Source organism: Physeter macrocephalus, chromosome 2 (genome assembly GCF_002837175.3).
Source record: "Physeter macrocephalus isolate SW-GA chromosome 2, ASM283717v5, whole genome shotgun sequence".
NCBI lineage: Eukaryota > Metazoa > Chordata > Mammalia > Artiodactyla > Physeteridae > Physeter > Physeter macrocephalus.
Genome location: NC_041215.1, coordinates 6,435,248 through 6,455,022, shown reverse-complemented (window position 1 = coordinate 6,455,022; position 19,775 = coordinate 6,435,248). Strand labels below are relative to the sequence as shown.

The 19,775-nt window shown below is 39.8% G+C and overlaps 1 protein-coding gene and 1 pseudogene across 14 annotated transcripts in view; one reads left to right on the top strand and one right to left on the bottom strand.

Annotated features, from left to right (window-relative positions):
- The window catches only part of SFXN1 (sideroflexin 1), a 33,356-nt gene extending 25,954 nt beyond the window's left edge, over nucleotides 1-7,402 (bottom strand). For all 14 annotated transcript variants that reach the window (XR_008615765.1, XR_008615766.1, XR_008615769.1 and 11 more), the window contains exon 1: nucleotides 7,210-7,402. Coding sequence is in view for 8 of the 14 variants with exons in the window: in XM_024116254.3 (XP_023972022.1) it covers nucleotides 7,210-7,373 (164 nt within the window). In the remaining 6 variants the exon portion in view is untranslated. The remainder of the gene's footprint in view (nucleotides 1-7,209) is intronic.
- Nucleotides 7,403-14,245: 6,843 nt separating this feature from the next.
- On the top strand, nucleotides 14,246-16,961 carry LOC112062285 (nuclear transcription factor Y subunit beta-like; annotated as a pseudogene).
- Nucleotides 16,962-19,775: the final 2,814 nt, after the last annotated feature.

Here is a 19,775-nt window from a genome sequence, read left to right as displayed (position 1 = left end):
CGGCTCACGGGCCCAGCTGCTCCGCGGCATGTGGGATCCTCCCAGACCGGGGCACGAACCCGCGTCCCCTGCATCGGCAGGCGGACTCTCAACCACTGTGCCAGGGAAGCCCGTGAATTGCATTTTTGTTTTCTAAACAGTGTTTTACGAAGTGGAGAGACATATCTTTTCCCTTATTGTTCATGCTTATGTCTTATCTAAGAAACCTTTGCCTATCCCAAAGTCATACAGATTTTATCTTGTTTTCTTCTAGAAGTTTTACAGTGTTAGCTTGTATATTTAGGTCTATCATCCGTTTCAAGTTATGTTTATGATTTTGGTTAAAGATTAATACTTTTTTATGTGGAAATCTATTTTTTCCAGAACCACTCATTGAACAGAATATTCTTTCTCTATTGAATTATCCTGACATCTTTATTTAAAAATCAATTGACTATATATGTTTGAGTCTATTTCAGGATTCTCTATACTGTTCCACTGATCTATATATCTATACTGTTTTGATTACTTGAGCTTTACAGTAAATCTTGAAATCAGGCATTTAATATTTTTGTTGCTACTGAAAATATGATTTTTAAAATTTCAATTTCCAGTTGTTAATTGTTACTATACAGAAACCCAATTGATTTTTGTATATTGATCTTATAATATATCTTGTGACTGTGTTAAACACTCTATTTGCATTTTTGGTAGATTCTTTCTATATAGACGATCATGTTTTCTGTGAATGAAGAGAGTTTTAGTTCTTTTCCTATCTCTACATCTTTTATTTTTGTTGCTCTTTTTTTCTTATTGGACTAGCTATGCTAGGCCAATGCTGAATAAAAGTAGTGAAAGCTGAACTCCCTGCCTTGTTCCTGATCTCAGGGGGAAAGTTTTCATTCTTTCATCATTAATTTGGTGTTAGTTATAGGCTTCTCTTAGATGTACTTTATTCCTTCTATTCCTAGTTTGCTGAGATTTTTACCATGAAGGGATGTTGGATTTTGTCTGCTTTTTCTGCACCTATTGAGAAGATTGTATGTTTTTCTGTCATAGTCTACTGATACAGTGATTTCCAAATGTCAAAATGAACTTGCAATCTTGTGATGAACCATATTTGGGTTCTGCTTATTTTGGGTATTATCCCTTTTAAAGATGGCTAGATTTAAGTTGTAAATTTTGTTGAGGATTTTTTGTGTCTATGTTTATGAGGGATATTGGTTTGTAATTTTTGTCTTGTAATCCCTTTGGTTTTGCTATCAGTGGTCTCATAAAATGGATGAAGAAGTCTTTCCCCCTCTTCTATTTTCTGAGAGTTTGTGATGGAATTGATATAGTTTCTTTCTGTGAAGAAATAATTTCTTTCACCTGTGATGCTAATTGGCCTTGGAGATTTTTGTGGGAAAGTTTTATTTTTATTTATTTATTTTGCCATCTTGCTATTTGTTTTCTGTTTGTCTCATCTCTTCCTTGTTCCTTTTTTTCTCTTTCCTTGCCTTATTTTGGATTGAGTCAATTTTGGTAATGTATATATTCATAGAAGGCTAGACATTTCACTAATATTTCTAAAATTTTTAGCAAAGAGCTCCATAGTAGGTTTCATTTTTAAAAAATTTATTTATTTAACTTATTTATTTTTGGCTGCATTGGGTTTTTGTTGCTGTGCACGGGCTTTCTCTAGTTGTGGTGAGCAGGGGCTACTCTTCGTTGCGGTACACGGGCTTCTCATTGCGGTGGCTTCTCTTGTTGCAGAGCACGGGCTCTAGGCGCACGTGTTTCAGTAGTTGTGGCTCACGGGCTCTAGAGAGCAGGCTCAGTAGCTGTGGCACACAGGCTTAGCTGCTCTGCGGCATGTGGGATCTTCCCGGACCAGGGATCGAAACCATGTCCCCTGCACTGGCAGAAGGATTCTTAACCACTGCGCCACCAGGGAATCCCCTTAATTTTTATATTTCTATTTCTCACAGGCAACTTTCTTACCCTCTTGTTACATATTTTGAGTTTTATTTATTTATTTTATATTGATTAGATGTGCCAGAGGCTTATCTTTCTCTGGGCTTATCAGAGAACCAGTTTTTCATGTATTTTTCAATTCTGTTAATTTCTGACCTTAAAAAAATGACCTTCTCTCTGTTTTCTTTGAAAAACAGTCTATATAGTGGTTAACGGCATGAACTCTGGAGTCAGACTGTCTGAGTTTCTATGCTGGCTCTGCCACTTAACAGTGGCAGGACTTCGACTTTTCTGCCTTAGTTCTTTCATCTGAAAAATGGGCATAACGAGAGCACCTACCTTCAAGGGCTGTTGAGGCTTAAATGAATGCACATGAAGTGATTCAGGCAGTATCATTACACAGCATGTGCTATTGCTATTTTCTTTTTATTATTTTGTGCTGTTCTTTAATTTCTTAAGCTGAAGTCTCAGTTCATTTGTTGTAAGCCTTTAACGTTTAATCAGAGAGACATGTAAAACTATAAACTTCCACTCAGAGTACAATTTTGGCACAATCCCTTAAGTTTTCATATTAATTTTCTCATTATTTTTACTTTGTAATTTTACTTTGGGTTTTTCTTTTTGTACAGTTAAAGGAAAGTAATGAACGATTCGGACGTGATTAACCAAGTTCTGTCTGTATTTCTAACAGTCTTTTCTTTGTATATTTTGATGGAACATTAACTAGTTCATGAACACCGAACATGGTCATTTTATAAATATCAAATTTTTCTGATCTATTCGCCCTGAATTGAATTTTGTCCGATTTTCATACAGCTTCCTTTTTATTTGCAGTTACCTTCGTCCTGCTTTGTAATGTTAGCCATTTTTATTACCTCCCTTTGGATTCATACTAAAACAGCACGTTGGTATCTCATGAGGACTATAGATTATTGGTATTCATATTCCTTGAAGGTACACTGTACATGATACTTCCTTGACTCCAACTAACCCTTTGAGCTATTCTCCTCTGAGAGTTCACAGCTAATTTGTCTCTTAGTGGGTAGGGGGAGAACTCTGGGGTATTTCTTATCTATTAATTCACCAATTGGTTTTACTGATGAATATATAGATAAAGATCTAGATATATAGATATAGATATATAATGAATATAAAAGCAGACATGATAAAAGCAGCATTACCCCTAATCCCCAGTGGAGCAATTTATGACACAGACTTTAAGGGTTTTATATTCCTTAAAAGGTGAAGAGAAAAGAAGGTGAGGTGCTCAGTGATTCTTGGAGGAAGTCATTGTATTTTTCCATGCACAATGACCTCATACAGAGATTAGTCATGTAGCTAGCAACCCTCATGCATTCTAATTGGGATGCCATGTCACTGTTGAGCTTTTTAAGTGTTTTTACACAATTTTAAAGTCTCTGATTTTAATAGAGGTTTTAATCCCTTTTACACATACTGTTATTACTAAGCTGTCTGGCCTCCTCCATCTTGTTTTACGTTATTTTAAAAGCTTCTATGACAGTTTTTTGGTTTTACCTTTAGTTACACTTATTACACTGTCTTTGTTTTTATGCCTTTGGGGTTTTAGAAGATATATACTAAGATTTAACTTGACTAGTGGTTACCATTAAGATTCTCAAAACCATTCTACAATACATTTCTCTAACATGGTAAAGAGCCAAACCATACATACTCTTGAGTCCACCTCCTATTTAAGATAAATATTTGGTATACTTTTAATTCCTCCTCTTCTTTTTTTTATTAAAAAAAATTTCTTTGATACTACAATCTAGGGCTATAGATTCAGAGAGCTATTACTATTTTTTACAAAACACTTAAAATTTCTTTTTGCCTATACATTGCTTTATAACTAGAAATGCAACAACTATTTCTATTTTAACAGTTTCGACATTCGTCACTAGTCTATTTATATTACAGCTTTCTTACTTATTTTTTACTGTATTACAATATATAACATAAAGTTTACCATCTCAACCATTTTTAACTGTACAGTTTTGTGGTACTAAGCATATTCATTGTCCAACTAGTGCCACCATCCATCTATCTCCAGAATGTTTTCATCATCCCCAACTGAGACTGTATTCATTAAACAATAACTCCTGATTCCCTGGCCCGCTAGGCCCTGGCAACCACCATCCTATTTTACGTTTCTATGAACTTGGCTACTCCAGGCTCATTATATAAGTAGTATTATACAATAATTTGTCCTCTTGTGACTGGCTTATTTCACTTAGCATAATGTCTTCAAGGTTAATCCACGTTGTAGTACGTGTTAGGATTTCCTTCATGCTTTCTGTTTTTTTTTTTTTTTGGCGGTACGCGGGCCTCTCACTGTTGTGGCCTCTCCCATTGCGGAGCACAGGCTCCGGATGCGCAGGCTCAGCGGCCATGGCTCACGGGCCTAGCCGCTCCGCGGCATGTAGCATCTTCCCGGACCGGGGCACGAACCCGTGTCCCCTGCATCGGCAGGCAGACTCTCAACCACTGCGCCACCAGGGAAGCCCTCCTTCATTTTTAAGGCTGAATAGTATTCTATTGTGTGAATATACCAGGTTTTATTTTTCCATTCATCCATCCATGGACACTTGGGTTGCTTCCACCTTTGGCTATTATGAGTAATGCCACTATGAACACGGGTGTGCAAATATCTGCTCAACACCCTGCTTCCAATTTTTTTGGGTATATACTCAGAAGTAGAATGGCTGGATCATATGGTAATTCTATTTTGAATTGTTTGAGAAATCACAATATACTATGGATTTCTTATTTTTGAACTCAATTTTGCTTCATCTCCTGACCTCTCAAGAAAGATTTACGAGGAGTTTATTTTTGATGTTGTTATGTATTTTTCTGTTGCCTCTGTAAACAGATACTCTGGTATAAAATTCCTGGGTTACATGCTTTCTCCTGGAAACTTGGCACACATTCCTTTACTGTCCTCTGGCGCTCAGTGCATAGATAAGAAGATTGAGACTTCTCTGTCATTTGCTCTTTTTTAATAACTTTTTTTCCCTGTTTGAATGCTTATGAAATTTTTAAAAGTTGCTTTGTAGAAAAAAGAAAAAAAAATCTCCATATGTGGGTCTCTTTGCCTGAAACAGGGTGAGCCTAATTTGTGGATGTTTGTCCTCACTACAGGAAAATTCTTTTATCTACTTACTATGACATCTTTCACATTTTTCTGGTTTCTCCTTGAGAAGCATCAATAAATTATATCTTCACTCTCCATCCTCTAGTCCCCTGAAATATAATCCTTTTCACACTCTCACCTTTTCATCTATATCAGGAATTGACAAACTACAGCCCACGCCTATTTCTGAATGGCTGGTGCACTAAGAATGTTTTTTCCATTTTTAAAGGGTGGTGAACAAGCAAAACAACACAGAATGAGAGTGTAGGGCCTGCACAGCTGAAAATATTTATCATCTGGCCCTTTGCAGAAAAAGTGTGCCGACCTCAGATCTTCATCCTTGGAGAGTGACTCAGGTTTATCCCCAGCATCTCTGTTTCCACTTTTTCTCAGTACCATTGATGTCATTATTTCTCCACCACTGCCTCCAGTGAAGATTTTAAGTTTGCTCTTACAAGTTTAGGGGCTTTGCAATCTCTTTTATGGCTTCTTTTTAACTCCTCTAGTTGTCTTTACACGTCCACCTCTCCTCTTTTTATGGCTTTTGTTCCAGAATCATGGAACATTTACTTGCCGGAATTCTGAAATGCGCTTCTGCTGTCTTCCTCTGACTTATTCCTCAGGACTTGCTCATAGGGCTCCATGATGTTCTGCTTCTCAGGGAGCCCTCTTTCTGCACGGCTGCGCATGCTAAGACCTGGCCAGACTCAGTGTTTGGTAACAAAGTTTATAGACCGCCCTTGGTGGCCTCACTGACTACCCATGTGACAGTCAAATACGTACCTTGCAGGATTATTCTTGGTATGTTTAGGCTCATAGCTCCCACTAATCCAATTCTCAGCTTCTGGCTGACTTTCCCTGAGAGCAGGAGTCAGCAAACTACTGTCTGTGGCCTGTATGGCTGGCTAGCTAAGAGTGATTTTTACATCTTTTAAAGGATTGTAAAACAACCAAACAAACAAAAAGCCCTAGAAAACAAACAAACAAGCAAACAAACCCCCAAGACACTAAGAAGAATAGGCAGAACATGCAGAATAAGACGGAAATCCTCTGTGGTCCACGAAGGCTGAAATATTTCTTATATGGTCTTTTATCAAGAAAGCTGCATGTCCATCAACAGATGAATGGCTAAAGAAGATGTGGCATACACACACACACACACACACACACACACACACAGGAATACTACTCAGCCATAAAAAAGAACGAAATTCTGCCATTTGCAGCAACATGGATGGACTTGGAGGGCATTATGCTAAGTGAAATAAGTCAGACAAAGAAAGACAAATACTGTATGATACCACTTACATGTGGAACATATACATACATATACAACAAACTAGTAAATGTAACAAAAAAGATGCAGGCTCACAGATATAGAGAACAAACTAGCGGTTATAGTGTGGCAGGGCAACATAGGGGTGGGGGAGTGGGAGGTACAAACTATTGGATGTAAGATAGGCTCAAGGATGTATTGTACAACACGGGGAATATAGGCAATATTTTGTAGTAACTGTAAACGGAGTGTAACCTTTAAAAATTGTATTAAAAGATTAAATACATTTTTTAAAAAAAGAAAGTTGTGACCATCGCCTTAGAGCATGTCTCTTCTCTCACCTCATGCCTGGCTCTTTGAACTGACGGAGTCCATCCCAAACCTACAAACTGTGCCACCAGCATCCTTCCCATCTGAGCTACCATATGTGGGGTTTATTCACTGGGGCTTAATCTGAGAAGAAGCGAACAACCTACCCGAATTCTTGACAACTTGCTTTTTGTAAGATGCAGTCTCCATCTAGAGACAGAAAGTTGTGGATGCAGGTGTGGTTGTATTGGCGGGCAGAAGGCAGGGCTCTAGAAAGGGGACCTCACGGATTGACACCTATGAGTTGGAGGGATGGCTGGCTTATTTTCAGGTTACTATGAACCCTGGATATCTGTGTTAAGGGTCAACAATGGGGAATGAAACACGTCTTCCTATTTCTTGCATTTTTTTTTTTATAAAAAGGATTCAATTGCAAAAAAAAAATGTTGAAAAATCACTAAGGGAAGGTTTAAAGACAATAGGCTAACATGATGACCTATTAATATATTAAGCCCCAAAGCATACTTGTTAATGTTACCTGTAATCATGCACTACTTTCCTTGCATCCTCTAGTTGTTCGTTGGTTAACAGAATATTCCTGGGATCAGTTACAGTGAAGAAATGATTGGCTCGTCCAATGAAAGTGCTTTGATCCCATCGAGGTGCTCTGATGTTAATGTTTGGTGGAAGTTCTCCAGACATTGTCCTGGACGCTCCCCCCCGGCCACTGCCCACGCCACTCTCGGGACCCTCCCTAATAGTCTTATATTGATTTTGCTTTATGGTTTTGATGTTATAATAATTGTATATATAGTTTAACAACAATGCAATATTTCTTTATCTTTGCCACTCTAAAATAAACTTCATTTCGTCGACTTCATGTAATGACTTCACTTTTCATACATGTTTGATTTCATCCAAATTGAAAAATAAAACACTAAATACCATGCAAAATATCATTTGACTATAAGATCATTTTCTACCTTTTAAGTTCTTTTTAAATTTAATTGCTATAAATAGAGGCATATATGTGAAACATATAAAAATAATAAAATACAGTACAAAATTATAAGAGTGTTAAAACAGAAAACAGTCTTAAGAGTTTGATGATAGCTACAGTGATTAGAAAATGTAACATAGGAAAGAAAAGACTCAAGTGTAGATTTGAAATAGAGATGAGTGGAGAAGCATTCTAAGAGAGTGCTTTGATCCCATCGAGGTTCCTTGATGTTAATGTTTGGTGGAAGTTCTCCAGACATTGTCCTGGACTGTAGAGGGTCAAAAGGACAGGCCTAGTTATGACTTACAAAGTCACTACACATTTAGAAACTTTGTAGTCACACCAATCTTCAAATAAAGAGTTATGTACATTCCTATTTATGAAAATAATTTTGCTATAAATGGCAGAAAGGCTATTTAAATCCAAAGCTAAATTTGTCTGTAAATCTCAATTTATCTTAACCAAATTTCAATAATTTCCCACATAGTTCTTTTTATAAGGACATAGTATTTCATCATCCCTTACTTTGGAAATCTATACTTCAGAAAAAAATAAAAATATAAAAAGTTAAAAACAACATAAACAATAATAGGGTCTGAAGTCTGAAACACTTTTTCTGGATGAAAGAACCAACGTCAAACTACTGCAGCATTCTGGTTTACTAAATTTGTTTTTCCTACAAGTAGAAGTGACTAATTATGCAAAAAGGCTTACATGCTAAAAATTCTACAATTAAAAAAATATTCAGATTCATTCAGTCTTATTCAGCGTATAAACCACCAATCAAAAATGAAAAATTATTCTCCTCAATCTAACAGAGTCATAGTGGGAAAAACACATTTTGACCACCCCATACATAGTAATAACATAGAGCATATAATTTTCCTCATAAAATACTTATTTTCTGGCTAAGAACCATTACTTTTTTCTAAAGTAACTAGTTTCTTTTGCTGAGTAATAGATGCTTATTTTTAGAGCTGCTTTGTATTGCTGTAATACATGCTTATTGTAGTATTTTGAATAATATAAGCTTATTGTAGAAAATAAATAAACAAAATCTGCTATAATTTAGCCATGCTGAAATAACCATTGTTGATGTCTTGATATATTTCCTTGCAGACATTTTCTATACATATTATCCTCTAACTAAAAAAATAAAGTTGATATCATACTCTATATTTTAATATCCTGATTGTTTCCTGCCGTACTTATTTCACGAGCACGCCCTATGGCACTAAATATTCATTTCAGGTATTTAGCAACACCTTCAACCTTTATGTTATTTTCAGTTTTTCACCATGAAAAATAATGCTGTATCCTTGTCTATTAATTTTTTTCCTCATAACTGGTGACTTCCTTAAACTAGATCTCTCTATGTGATATTAGCAGGTCAAAGGATCTTATCACTATTAAGGCTTCAAACCATTGCTTCCTCATACCTCTTTCCTCTTTCTATATTTCTAATATTGGTTCTTATAGTGGCTTTCTTTTCCAGGTATTTTTCATTAAGTTATTTTTCAGTGCTTCACTAGATCATAGGTCTGTTAAGATGTCAGGTGCAGATGCCTGTCATTTGAACTTTATCAGAATCTCAAATTAACACATTTCACGGCCCACTGGATCAAAATCAAGCATGTTAGGCCCAGAGATGTGAGGAATCTAGTATAACAGCTGGTCAGTGAGAGTAAGAAAGTAAAAATCAGCCCCATTATTCATAAAGCAGGCTGGGATGACAAACACAGATAAAGTCAGCTGCAAAGCTGACAGGAAACCATATTTCTCCCAAGGTCACACCGAAGCTAAAAGGTGTCAGAACAACCCCCTTCTTTGGGTGACCACTGCTTTCTTATCTCATTGAGAAACCTTGTTCTCCACAATCACAGACTGTCAGAAACTTTGCTGTTTGAAATCATACTAGGAAGAATGAATCATCCCACTTTGACACAGAAAAGGAGCCTGGATTTCCAGCCCAGATGTAGAGTTTCAGATTAGGGAGTTTCTGGACACAACATTCCATGTCTTTTTCCTTTTTAAAAAAAATTAATTTATTATTATTATTTTTTTGGCTGCGTTGGGTTTTCGTTGCTGCACGTGGGCTTTCTCTAGTTGCGGCGAGTGGGGGTTACTCTTCATTGCGGTGCGTGGGCTTCTCATTGCAGTGCCTTCTCTTTGTTGCGGATCATGGGTTCTACGTGCATGGGCTTCAGTAGTTGTGGCACGCAGGCTCAGCAGTTGTGGCTTGCGGGCTCTAGAGCACAGGCTCAGCAGTTGTGGCGCACGGGCTTAGTTGCTCCACAGCATGTGGGATCTTCCCAGGCCAGGGATCGAACCTGTGTCCCCTGCATTGGCAGGAGGATTATTAACCACTGCGCCACCAGGGAAGTCCTTCTTAACTCTGTAGTTTCCAATGAAACTTTGTAGTTTCCAGGTCATGGGCTACTTCACAGTTCAGATCTTTCCACCCAGCCCTGCTTTGAGCCAATCAAAATATTGCTTCATTAAACCTCCCTAAGTTCCACCATTCTCCAAGATGCTCTGAAAGACCTATTTTTTCCTTTGTTGGTGAGACACTCCCAGTTCCTCCAGTGTGTGGTCTCCCTCATTGAAATACACATGACTTTGTTTAACTAAGGTTTGTCCCTGCTGGTTTTCAGTCAGCTGGGCTATGATAAGAGACGTGTCTAAATTTCAAATTAGGACACCTCTAAGTCATGAATGTCAAGTCCAGGGATGTAAGGATATAATGCTCTTCAAAGAGCTGTGTCATTGTATGAAGAAATGTCTCAATTTTGAATAAGAATGTATCAAATGTATTATTTATAAAACATACAAAAAGTAAAACAAAAACTCTTATTCACATCCAGGAGAACAGTTTTCAGACTTGTGTACAGGGACCTAGGGCTCTGCTGAGGCATGTTAGTGACCTGCAGGGAGTGGAGGGGATTCAAGCACGTGGGTTCTGAGCACCTGAGTTTATAGTCAACTAGAGCAGGTCTGCTTTCATCTGCTCTCTACATCTGGGTTTTATGGCAATGATCATTTAAAGGGAGGGTTCTAATGCTTGCAGGGGGAAAGAAAAAGCAAAAAAGAAAAAAGTTGAAAATCACTATAGGAGAGGACAATCTGAAGATCTATGAGACGATTCATAAGGGTCCAGGAGGTTTCAAGCTTTTTTTTTACTCCAGCTTCCTAAGTCAGCCCTGGCATCCATTTGATTAGTACCTCTTCAACTATGTGCTGTGAAGGACCTGCTTTGGTTGTTCTAATTTCCAGTCCCATCATGAACCAATACTTTTGTAAACTATATTAAAAATAAATTTTGAAAAAATGAAATAAAAAAATGGGACACATATAAAAGCCCCCATTTTTTATTATTAGGTTCAGCAGATATACTAGAACTCTATCATATTGTTTTGAAAGTTCTTAAATGCTTACCCCCAATTTCTGTATTTTCCCCAATATGAGGACACTGGCCTCGTCCAAGGGTCATAATTTGAATTTACACTTAGGCGTAGATCACAATTTGTTTCTATACTTAAACGTCACCAAATAAATGCTACATATAATCATGTAACTAGAAAAGACAGATAATCTGGTCTAACTCACTTCTGTTTTTGAATGGACCACTAGAAGGTATAATTCCTACCCTCTAGTAGATCACAGATTAAATACAGAACAGATGAAATTCTGACCAGGACAAAACTTTTAGCTTTGTTTTTTCTTTAAGGTCTAGAAAGTGCTCCTACCTTTAGTGTTCACTGACTGGGCACCCACCATGTGACAGATTCTTGGGCTAAATCAGTGAACAAAAGACAAAAATTCCTGCCTTGGTGGAGCTGATGTTGGGTGTTGGCAATGGAAGGGTAGACAGACAATAAACAAGGTAAGCCAAGTATCCACTATATTAGAAGGTAATAAATGGTTTTGGGAAAAATCACAATGGGAAGCATCATGAGGACAGACTGCATTTTTAAACAGGGCAGTTGGAGTAGGCCTCATTGAGAAAATAACAATGGAGCAAGATCAAAAAGAAGTGAGGAACTGAATCATGTGCGTATCCAGGGGAGCAGCATTCCAGGGAGAAGGAACAGACATTGCAAAGACCCTGAAGCAGGTGTCTTCAAAGAACAGCAAGAAGGCATGCAACTGGGGTGGAGAGGAAGGAGGAGGGAGACAGGAGGTGAGGGGTCAGAGAGGTATGGGTAGGGGTTTAGTTGGAATCATGCTGTTTGGTGCCTCGTGGTCACCGTGAGGCCTTTGCATTTTACCCCGAGGTAAATGGGAGTCATTGGTGGGTTCCAATCATTGGTGGGTTCCAATGCTTACAACTGAAAAGCATCTCTCTGGCTGCTGTGTAGAGAATGCAGTGGGGCTATAAGAGTGGATGCAGGAAGAGCAATTATAAAGCTCCTGCAGGCATCCAGGAGAGGGCTGATGGCACAGGTAGGTAGCAAGGAGGGGCAAGAAGTGCTGACGTTCTGGATATTTTGTTGATGGAGCCCAAAGGATTTCCTGAAATCTTGGATGTGGGGTGTGAGAGAAAGAAAAGGCATGACTCCTAAGATGTTTGACTGGAGGAGGAGCAGGTGTCAGGGATCAAACAGCAAGTTCAGGTTTGGATGGATGGAGTCTGTGATGCCTAGGGGACTTCCAAGTGGAGATGTCCAGGAGGCAGTTGCATACAAGAGTCCAGAGTTCAGAGGAGAGATTTAGTCTGCAGATCTTCATCTGTGAGCAGAGACGACTGAAACTCATGCATTGGGAGAGCAACAGGCATGTGAACGTAAACAGAGAAGAGATCCAAGACCTCCAATGTTAAGAGGTCAGGAAAGACTAAGTTATAGCAAAGGAGGCTGAGAAAGAGTGACCAGTGGGTAGGAACTCAGCAGAGTGTGGTGTCCTGGAGGACAGGTGAAGTGAGTCTATTGGTAGTCCCATCGGCCATAAGGAAGAACACCTTGGTAGCTGGTTTACTCCCACCTTGGGCTAGTGAAGAGGGGGATACAACTCCTGAAGGGCCATCTAGAGAATGGGAACACTGCAAAGATGGTTATCTTGGCAAATTCTAAAAATTCTTAGCAATGGTGATGGCAAGTAGGGAGTGAATGCACAGCACATTAAATGCCCCCTCTTCGGGGCACTGTTTATTCCTGCAAAGCCACCGGCACAGACTGGTGGTTCCTAACCAACAGAACGCATTGAAATCACCTGGAGAGCTTCTGAAAAAGACAAATACTATCCCCCTTCTAGAGATTCAGACCTAGGAGGTCTTACGTAAGGCTGGGCATGTGATTCTGCAGGTGCTCTGGGTCTGGACCTCCAGCTCTCTGGGCACCAGGCTGTGACTCTACATGAAGTGGGAGCTGTTTCCTTCCCTGCATCTTTCTCTGTGCTGCCTATGCCTTCCCCGCGGCCTGAGCAATCTGCAGTGCTTCCCAGTGGAGATCTGATCCTGATTTTTTCTCATAAAATTGAGTACCAAGCAATATATCTTCCTTTTAAAGTATAATTCTCACTAGTTCCCCTTCACACTTAATATATACAACAATAGCACAAACAAAAGATTAAAATGTACCTTTCATAGAATTCTAGTTCTTAATAACAAACGATCTCCAATTTGTTAAATATAGGGCAAACTTTAGGTCAAGCTGTTGAAAACATGATCTGGTGCTTCATAAAATAAAAATGTTCTATTGCATAAGAGCTGGAGAGGATCTTAAAAATAATCCACCCAACGTTCTCATCATATAGGAAACAGAGGCACAGAGGGGGAAATAACTTGTCCAGGGTGTGCTACTGGTGCTGGTGGCAGAAGGAAGTGGGCGAGGATGCAAAGCCAGACTGGACTCCTGAGCACTGGTCAGCCAGTTCACTCTTTCTACTCTATTACTCTCTTTTAGCTATTCCCCTCCCCCCTGCCAAAGTACAGCAATTAGTGTCTGCACAGAACTGGTATCTTTGAAGCCCTCCTTTTTTTCTTTAAATAAAAACAGCTCTACTCACACCACGAAGCTCTGTGCTACGTTAACCCTCTGGTGCCTCCATAGTATATGTGAGAAGAATGCTGTGGAGGCCTCACAAAGTCTCTTTTTTGTTTTTGATTGAAGTACAGTTGATTTACAATGTTGCGTTAGTTTCTGGTGTAAAGCAAAGTGATTCAGATATATATATATACATACCTACGTATGTATGTGTGTGTGTATGTGTGTGTGTGTGTGTGTGTGTGTATGTGTGTCTGTATTCTTTTTCAGATTCTTTTCCATTATAGGTTATTATAAGATAGTGAATACAGTTCCCTGTGCTATACAGTAGGACCTTGTTATTTATCTATTTTATATAGAGTAGTGTGTACAAATTCACTTCTTAAAAAGGCAAAGAAAAAGGAGATAGATGGGGAAGGGAAACCCCACATTTTCGGAGTTTCTATTACATACAAGGAACTGGGCTGGATGCTTGCCTAAGAGTGCAAGCCCCTACTATGTGCCAGTGGCAGAATAGTCTATGTCAGTTTTCACAACGCTGTGCTTTACGCATATTGTGCACATTTCACAGAAGAGGAAAGTAAGATTCTGAGATGTCACTCACAGCTACCCGCTTATCTCCCCGGCAAGGGAGGAAGCAGGCTTATCATCAGACTACAGGTCAAGCCCACCAAAACCCCAACACTGAACGCTCTACTGATCCACTTCGTATAGACTTGGGGTAGGCAGAATCGTGCCCACCCAAAGATGTCCACCTCCCAACCTCCACAGACTCTGAATAGATTACCTTATGCGGCAAAGGGGGTTGCTGGTATGATTAAGTTAAGGCTCTTGAGACTAGGAAACCACCTTGGATTATTTAGGGGAGCCTGATAATCACAAGGGTCCTTATAAGAGAAAGAGGCAGGCAGGAGAGGCAGAGTCAGAGAAGTAGATGTGACAAGGGACAAGCAGAGCTTGGAGCGATGCAGGGCCACGAGCCAAGGCAGGTGCACAGCTTCTGGAAGCTGGAAACAGCAGGGAAACAGATTCTCCCTTGGAGCCTCCAGAAGCAATACAGAACCATTTTAGGCTTCTGACTTCAGAACAGTAAGCTAATACATAGTTGTTTTGTTTTAAGGTACATTTGTGGTAATATGCTAAATAGCAATAGGCTGCTAATTCAGCACTCTTTTTCCCTACTTAAAAGGATTTTATTTTGTAAATAAGTTCATTTAGAAAACAAACTTATGGTTACCAAAGGGAAAAGGAGGTGGTGTGGGGGAGGGATAAATTAGGAATTTGGGAGTAACATATAAACTCTACTATATAAAAAATAAACAACAAGGACCTACACCTATAGTTCTCTGTGTGTATAGCACAGGGAACTATACTTGGTATTTTGTAATCACCTATATGGGAAAAGAATCTGAAAGAGAACATATATATATATATATATATATATATATATCTGAATCATTTTACTGTACACCTGAAACTAACACAACATTGTAAATCAACTATACTTCAATAAAAAGAAATAAATAAAAATTTTTAAAAAGGATTTTAGTAGAACTCTATACTGGCGCCAAGTAATACCAACTAGACTTGAGAGCCTGTCCTGCCCCCACCAATTTCAAAACCATAAGGCTAATCAAGAATGCCATACGAACATTCTTACAAAGACAGCTGATCTCAAACCAGATAAAATTTTAATTATTGACTAGGACTCCCATGTTCCAATTAGACAAGCATTTTCACACACCAACCTTCAAGTCCAGGAACAGTTCTCACTTTTTTACCACTTTAAACAAATAACCAGTTTCTATAATTAGGGGTCCAGTTTTCAAAAAATTATTTCTTATTTTGCACTAAAAAACCAGTGCATCCAGGCGCTGCTGCCCTGGATCATTGGTCTCCCTCCCGTTGCGGACCTGGGAGCAGCTCTGCACATCCAGCCAAGAGGCAGGGGGCCACGGCTGGGGCTGACTCAGTAGCGGCCTCCGGGGCCAAGGCACCCCCATGGCCTTGGCTGCTATGCGGGGGTCCCTGGGGTACATAGCCTTCCTACCTGCCTCATCGCCAGGGCTTGGTGGGCTGGTCACTTGGTCGGCGACCTGCAGCATCCAGGGTGCCCACCGGCTGCAGGGGTCAGCGTTTTGGGGTCATCCACCCCACATACTTGGTACCAAGCAGTGGGCCAGGCCGTGGGGCTGGGGCCACCGCGGACACCTTCGTGGGAAGGAAGCGAAGTCCCAGGGGTGGCAGGGGAAGAAATGGATTTGGCTTCCCCACTGTCTGGTTTATGCATGAAGAGCACAGCCATCCCTGAACTTGTGGTTCCTGGACTTTCCTCTCTGTCTCCTCACCAAGGTTGACATTGGTCAAAGATCAGATACCTTTCCAGAGAGTTCTTAAGCAACACTGACCACGCAGTTCTGACCGTATTTCATGACAATGTACGGTGACAGTTTAGAACAAGTGCTTCTCAGCTAAGAATTTCTGCAAAGTAGACGGGGTAAGTCATTCTGCTGTACAGCCCTAGCGATGATACTGAGGACCACATGGATGATTGCGAAGCCACAATGGCTCAAAAGAAAGTTTCAGAGAACAAGGTATACATATGTATATATACATACATATATGTATATATCGTCCAATTTCAGGGGTGGCAGGGATAAGGGAAAATGCCACACCTCCAAGGGACAGACTGCACGGGACACCAAACAATGTGTTCAAGGATGTGTGAGTTTATCAGCTTTACAACAAGCCATGCAAGTGAAAGATGCCATGGACAGACTTAGAAGACGTGAGTGGGAGGATCTTCTCTCTGCCACGTCTATCTGAGGCTTTGACAGTTATGCAGAAGGGCGGAAATATCTTCAGAAATTTAGAGAGGCTATAGAAGGAGAGACAGGAGAGACAGGAAAGGTGGAAATATCAAAGCTACAGATGGATTAAGTGAAGAGCTTCCCAAGGAGAAATTTACTAACCAGTGACCAGCTGATTGAATAGCTGCAGATGGTCAACTGTGGAATGTTATGGTTTACACATAATCATATCAGTAGATTTCTGATGTTCAACAAACTCAGTTTCCATGACCTGAAGAAATGATGGAATAGGGGGTGTAGAGAAGCAAAGGAGGCTGGAAGATTCTGGAACAGAGGCGTTAACAGGAACTGACCTGTGAAAGGAGGTCTCTGTATATTTAAATAGTTAAAATGTTGCTTCTTGACACTTGACCAACTGAGGTGTTAATTCTGACTTAAGAATCTTTTTTGTAAATGAATGATTTCAAAGAAAAATTTGGATTGTAAAGGTATGAAAATTTTTTTTTGTGAGAAAAAAAGTGGGATTCAAAAAAAATTTCTGTAGTGACTGACATCACTTATGCTAAGAAATAAAGTCAAGGCTTTGTTACCTAAAGACAAAATCAATAAACTAAGAATGACAGTTATCTGGGGCCATTAATAATTATAGCATTAGATTGCATTTAAATGAGTCATTCCTAAAGATATTATTTTACAGATTATATACGTTAATATATTAATTAACCCCTCAAAGGGGATAGAAATAATCTCTTAGAGGGGAAAAAAAATCCTGTTAAAATTCAATCTCTTGGCTAAGGGGTTTTGGGTAAATATAGTATCATGAAGCCTCATCAGAACTCATCAAAATGAATTTCTCCAAGTTTTCTTTATTCATTCATTCATAAACAAAATTAATATATGCATTCAATATGCACTGAAGGCCTCTCCTATACCCAGCACTGGCTTGGCCCTGGATTTGGAAAGACCCAACATGCAGTAAATAAACTGAAAAGCAAACACATTCTAATGAATACAGCCTAAATTTCCCCAAACATACTTATAGACACCCTTCTCATACAGAGCTCATTATGGGTGGACATCACCCACCTCTGTCCATGCAGTCTTCAACTGAGTTATCAGATTACTAACCTGGGTAAACCTTATTGAAGACTGTGATACGAATGATTCTCATATCCAAATCTGTACACACTTTTCAAAAATATCCATTATTTCAATGAAGTAAACCTGCTTTAACATACACAATAACTCAGTCACAGAATTTATAAGCTTGTAAAGCCAAAATGAGTGCCATGACAAAGATTCTCTAGTCATAATACTGTATTACACATTATAGGCCTACTGGAAATGGTACTTAACTCCATCTTTTTTCAAGTCATTATTTAAGTTATATCACAACCTTCATCACCAATTCTGGGAGGGCAATACTGTCTCCCTTTTAGGTTAGATGTTACACAGTCAGTGCACAGCTATGCAAGGGCGAGGACCACCCCCTGACTCAGAGGCCCAGGACCACTTCCTACCACATACAAGCCTTCATGGATGGTAAACAGTCTGCTCCAATTAGACAATGGTGATCAGTTTCATTGCCAAATAAGTTTAATGAACCAGTTGGTTAGTGGAACTTGAATTTCTGGCTCCAAGCCGCACCTCCCTAACTGCCCTGTAACCTGGAATCCTCCGATGGAGGTGATGAGGGAAGGGATGTGTAGTGGTTAGGGGCTTATGCTTGTGGAGGCAACAGACCTGAGTTCCAATGCCAGCTCCACCGACGACCCTGTGACCTTGTATACATTATCTCACTGCCCCAAGTTTCTGCATCTTTATCAGCAAAATTAGGATGCTGCTTAATAATAACACTAATGTTTAATAACCACGTATCACAAGAGCCCTCCTTATATTACCCCATGTAACCCTCATAAGGGTTTGGTTACAAGGAAGCGGTGCAGCCAGAGTGTGACGTTTTATTACCTGGCTCCAGAATCCCTGCTCCCTGGGGAGGTGGTTCTGACCTGGAAAGCAGCTTCCTGGAAATCCACATTCAGTAAAGCAGGGGTGAAACCTAGGAAGGCGATCCTTAAGAAATACACCAGGGGTATCCTGTGATCAGCTAAGTTTGGGAAACACTATGTGGGAAAGAATATAAAACTTATAGATAAATAACCAAATGCCCTACCAGTTAAGGGAAGATTCTTACCCTCTTTCAGGGGCAATATAAATATTTAGATGACTCCATGGCCACTCAGGCTGGTTGCTGGCTGGATCCCGTCGAGGAAGCCTCCCTGCCCTGTAGCCTGGTCCGCTGAGTACCTACCCTGACAACCCACGGAATTGAGAACTGGACTTGAACCACTGCAATATAGATTAGAGTCCTGACTCTGTCTCTTCCTTTCTAAGCATGTCACTGGGTGAGTCATCTCACCTCTCTGAACCTCAATTTTCTCATCTGTAAGATGGAGATGAGAGTTGGCTGACACAGTTGGAAGAATTAGGAAACTGAGGTGTGCAAGAGGGCTTTATTGACCTTTATTAAGTGTAAAGGGCTAAACAAAGGTAGGGTCATTACTAACATGTCATTCTCCATGCAAGGAATCTCCTGCCCTCACTGACTCAAGTTCTCCCCAGAAACACAGTGGCTGGTAGTATTGGTGGGGCTGGTGGTGGGGGGAGGGTGGGGAATGGAATGGCACTTGGCTTGCTGAGCTCCCTGAAGATGATGCTTAAGAAAAATGACTTTTCTCCGAGATAAGCTTTATTTCAAACTTTTAGTTACATGCCAAGAAAATGCTTAGCTACTGGAAAAAAAAGAAGAATTTTCCAAAACTTCACAGAAAACAAACTAGCAAGGAATGTGTTTTCTCAGGGACTTGGTAAGAAAGACCTTTAACCCTGGCTAAAGATTAACAACAGTAATTAAATTATTAAACTGGAAACTTACTGTTAGTTATGTTTTAACTAACATAATGCAGTTGTTTACTGCATTTGAAAGAGCTGAAAAAGAGTCTTGGTTTATTTAGTTAGGGCCAGAGAGCTGTGATATACCCTATCAAAGTCACTATAGGGGGACATGGCTGAGCGTCCATTGTGTGCCAGACACAGGGTGTTCCATGCGTTACTAGACTGCTAAATTCTCACTTCAGCTCTCTAAGAAATTTCCCCCTATTTTGTAGAGTTACTCAGAGAAATCAAGTGCCATGCCCAAGAAGGCAGTTCGGCGTGACTTTATACCCCCCTTCTTTTTCTTTTTTTTTTTTTTTTTTGTGGTACGCGGGCCTCCCTCTGTTGTGGCCACTCCCGTTGCGGAGCACAGGCTCCG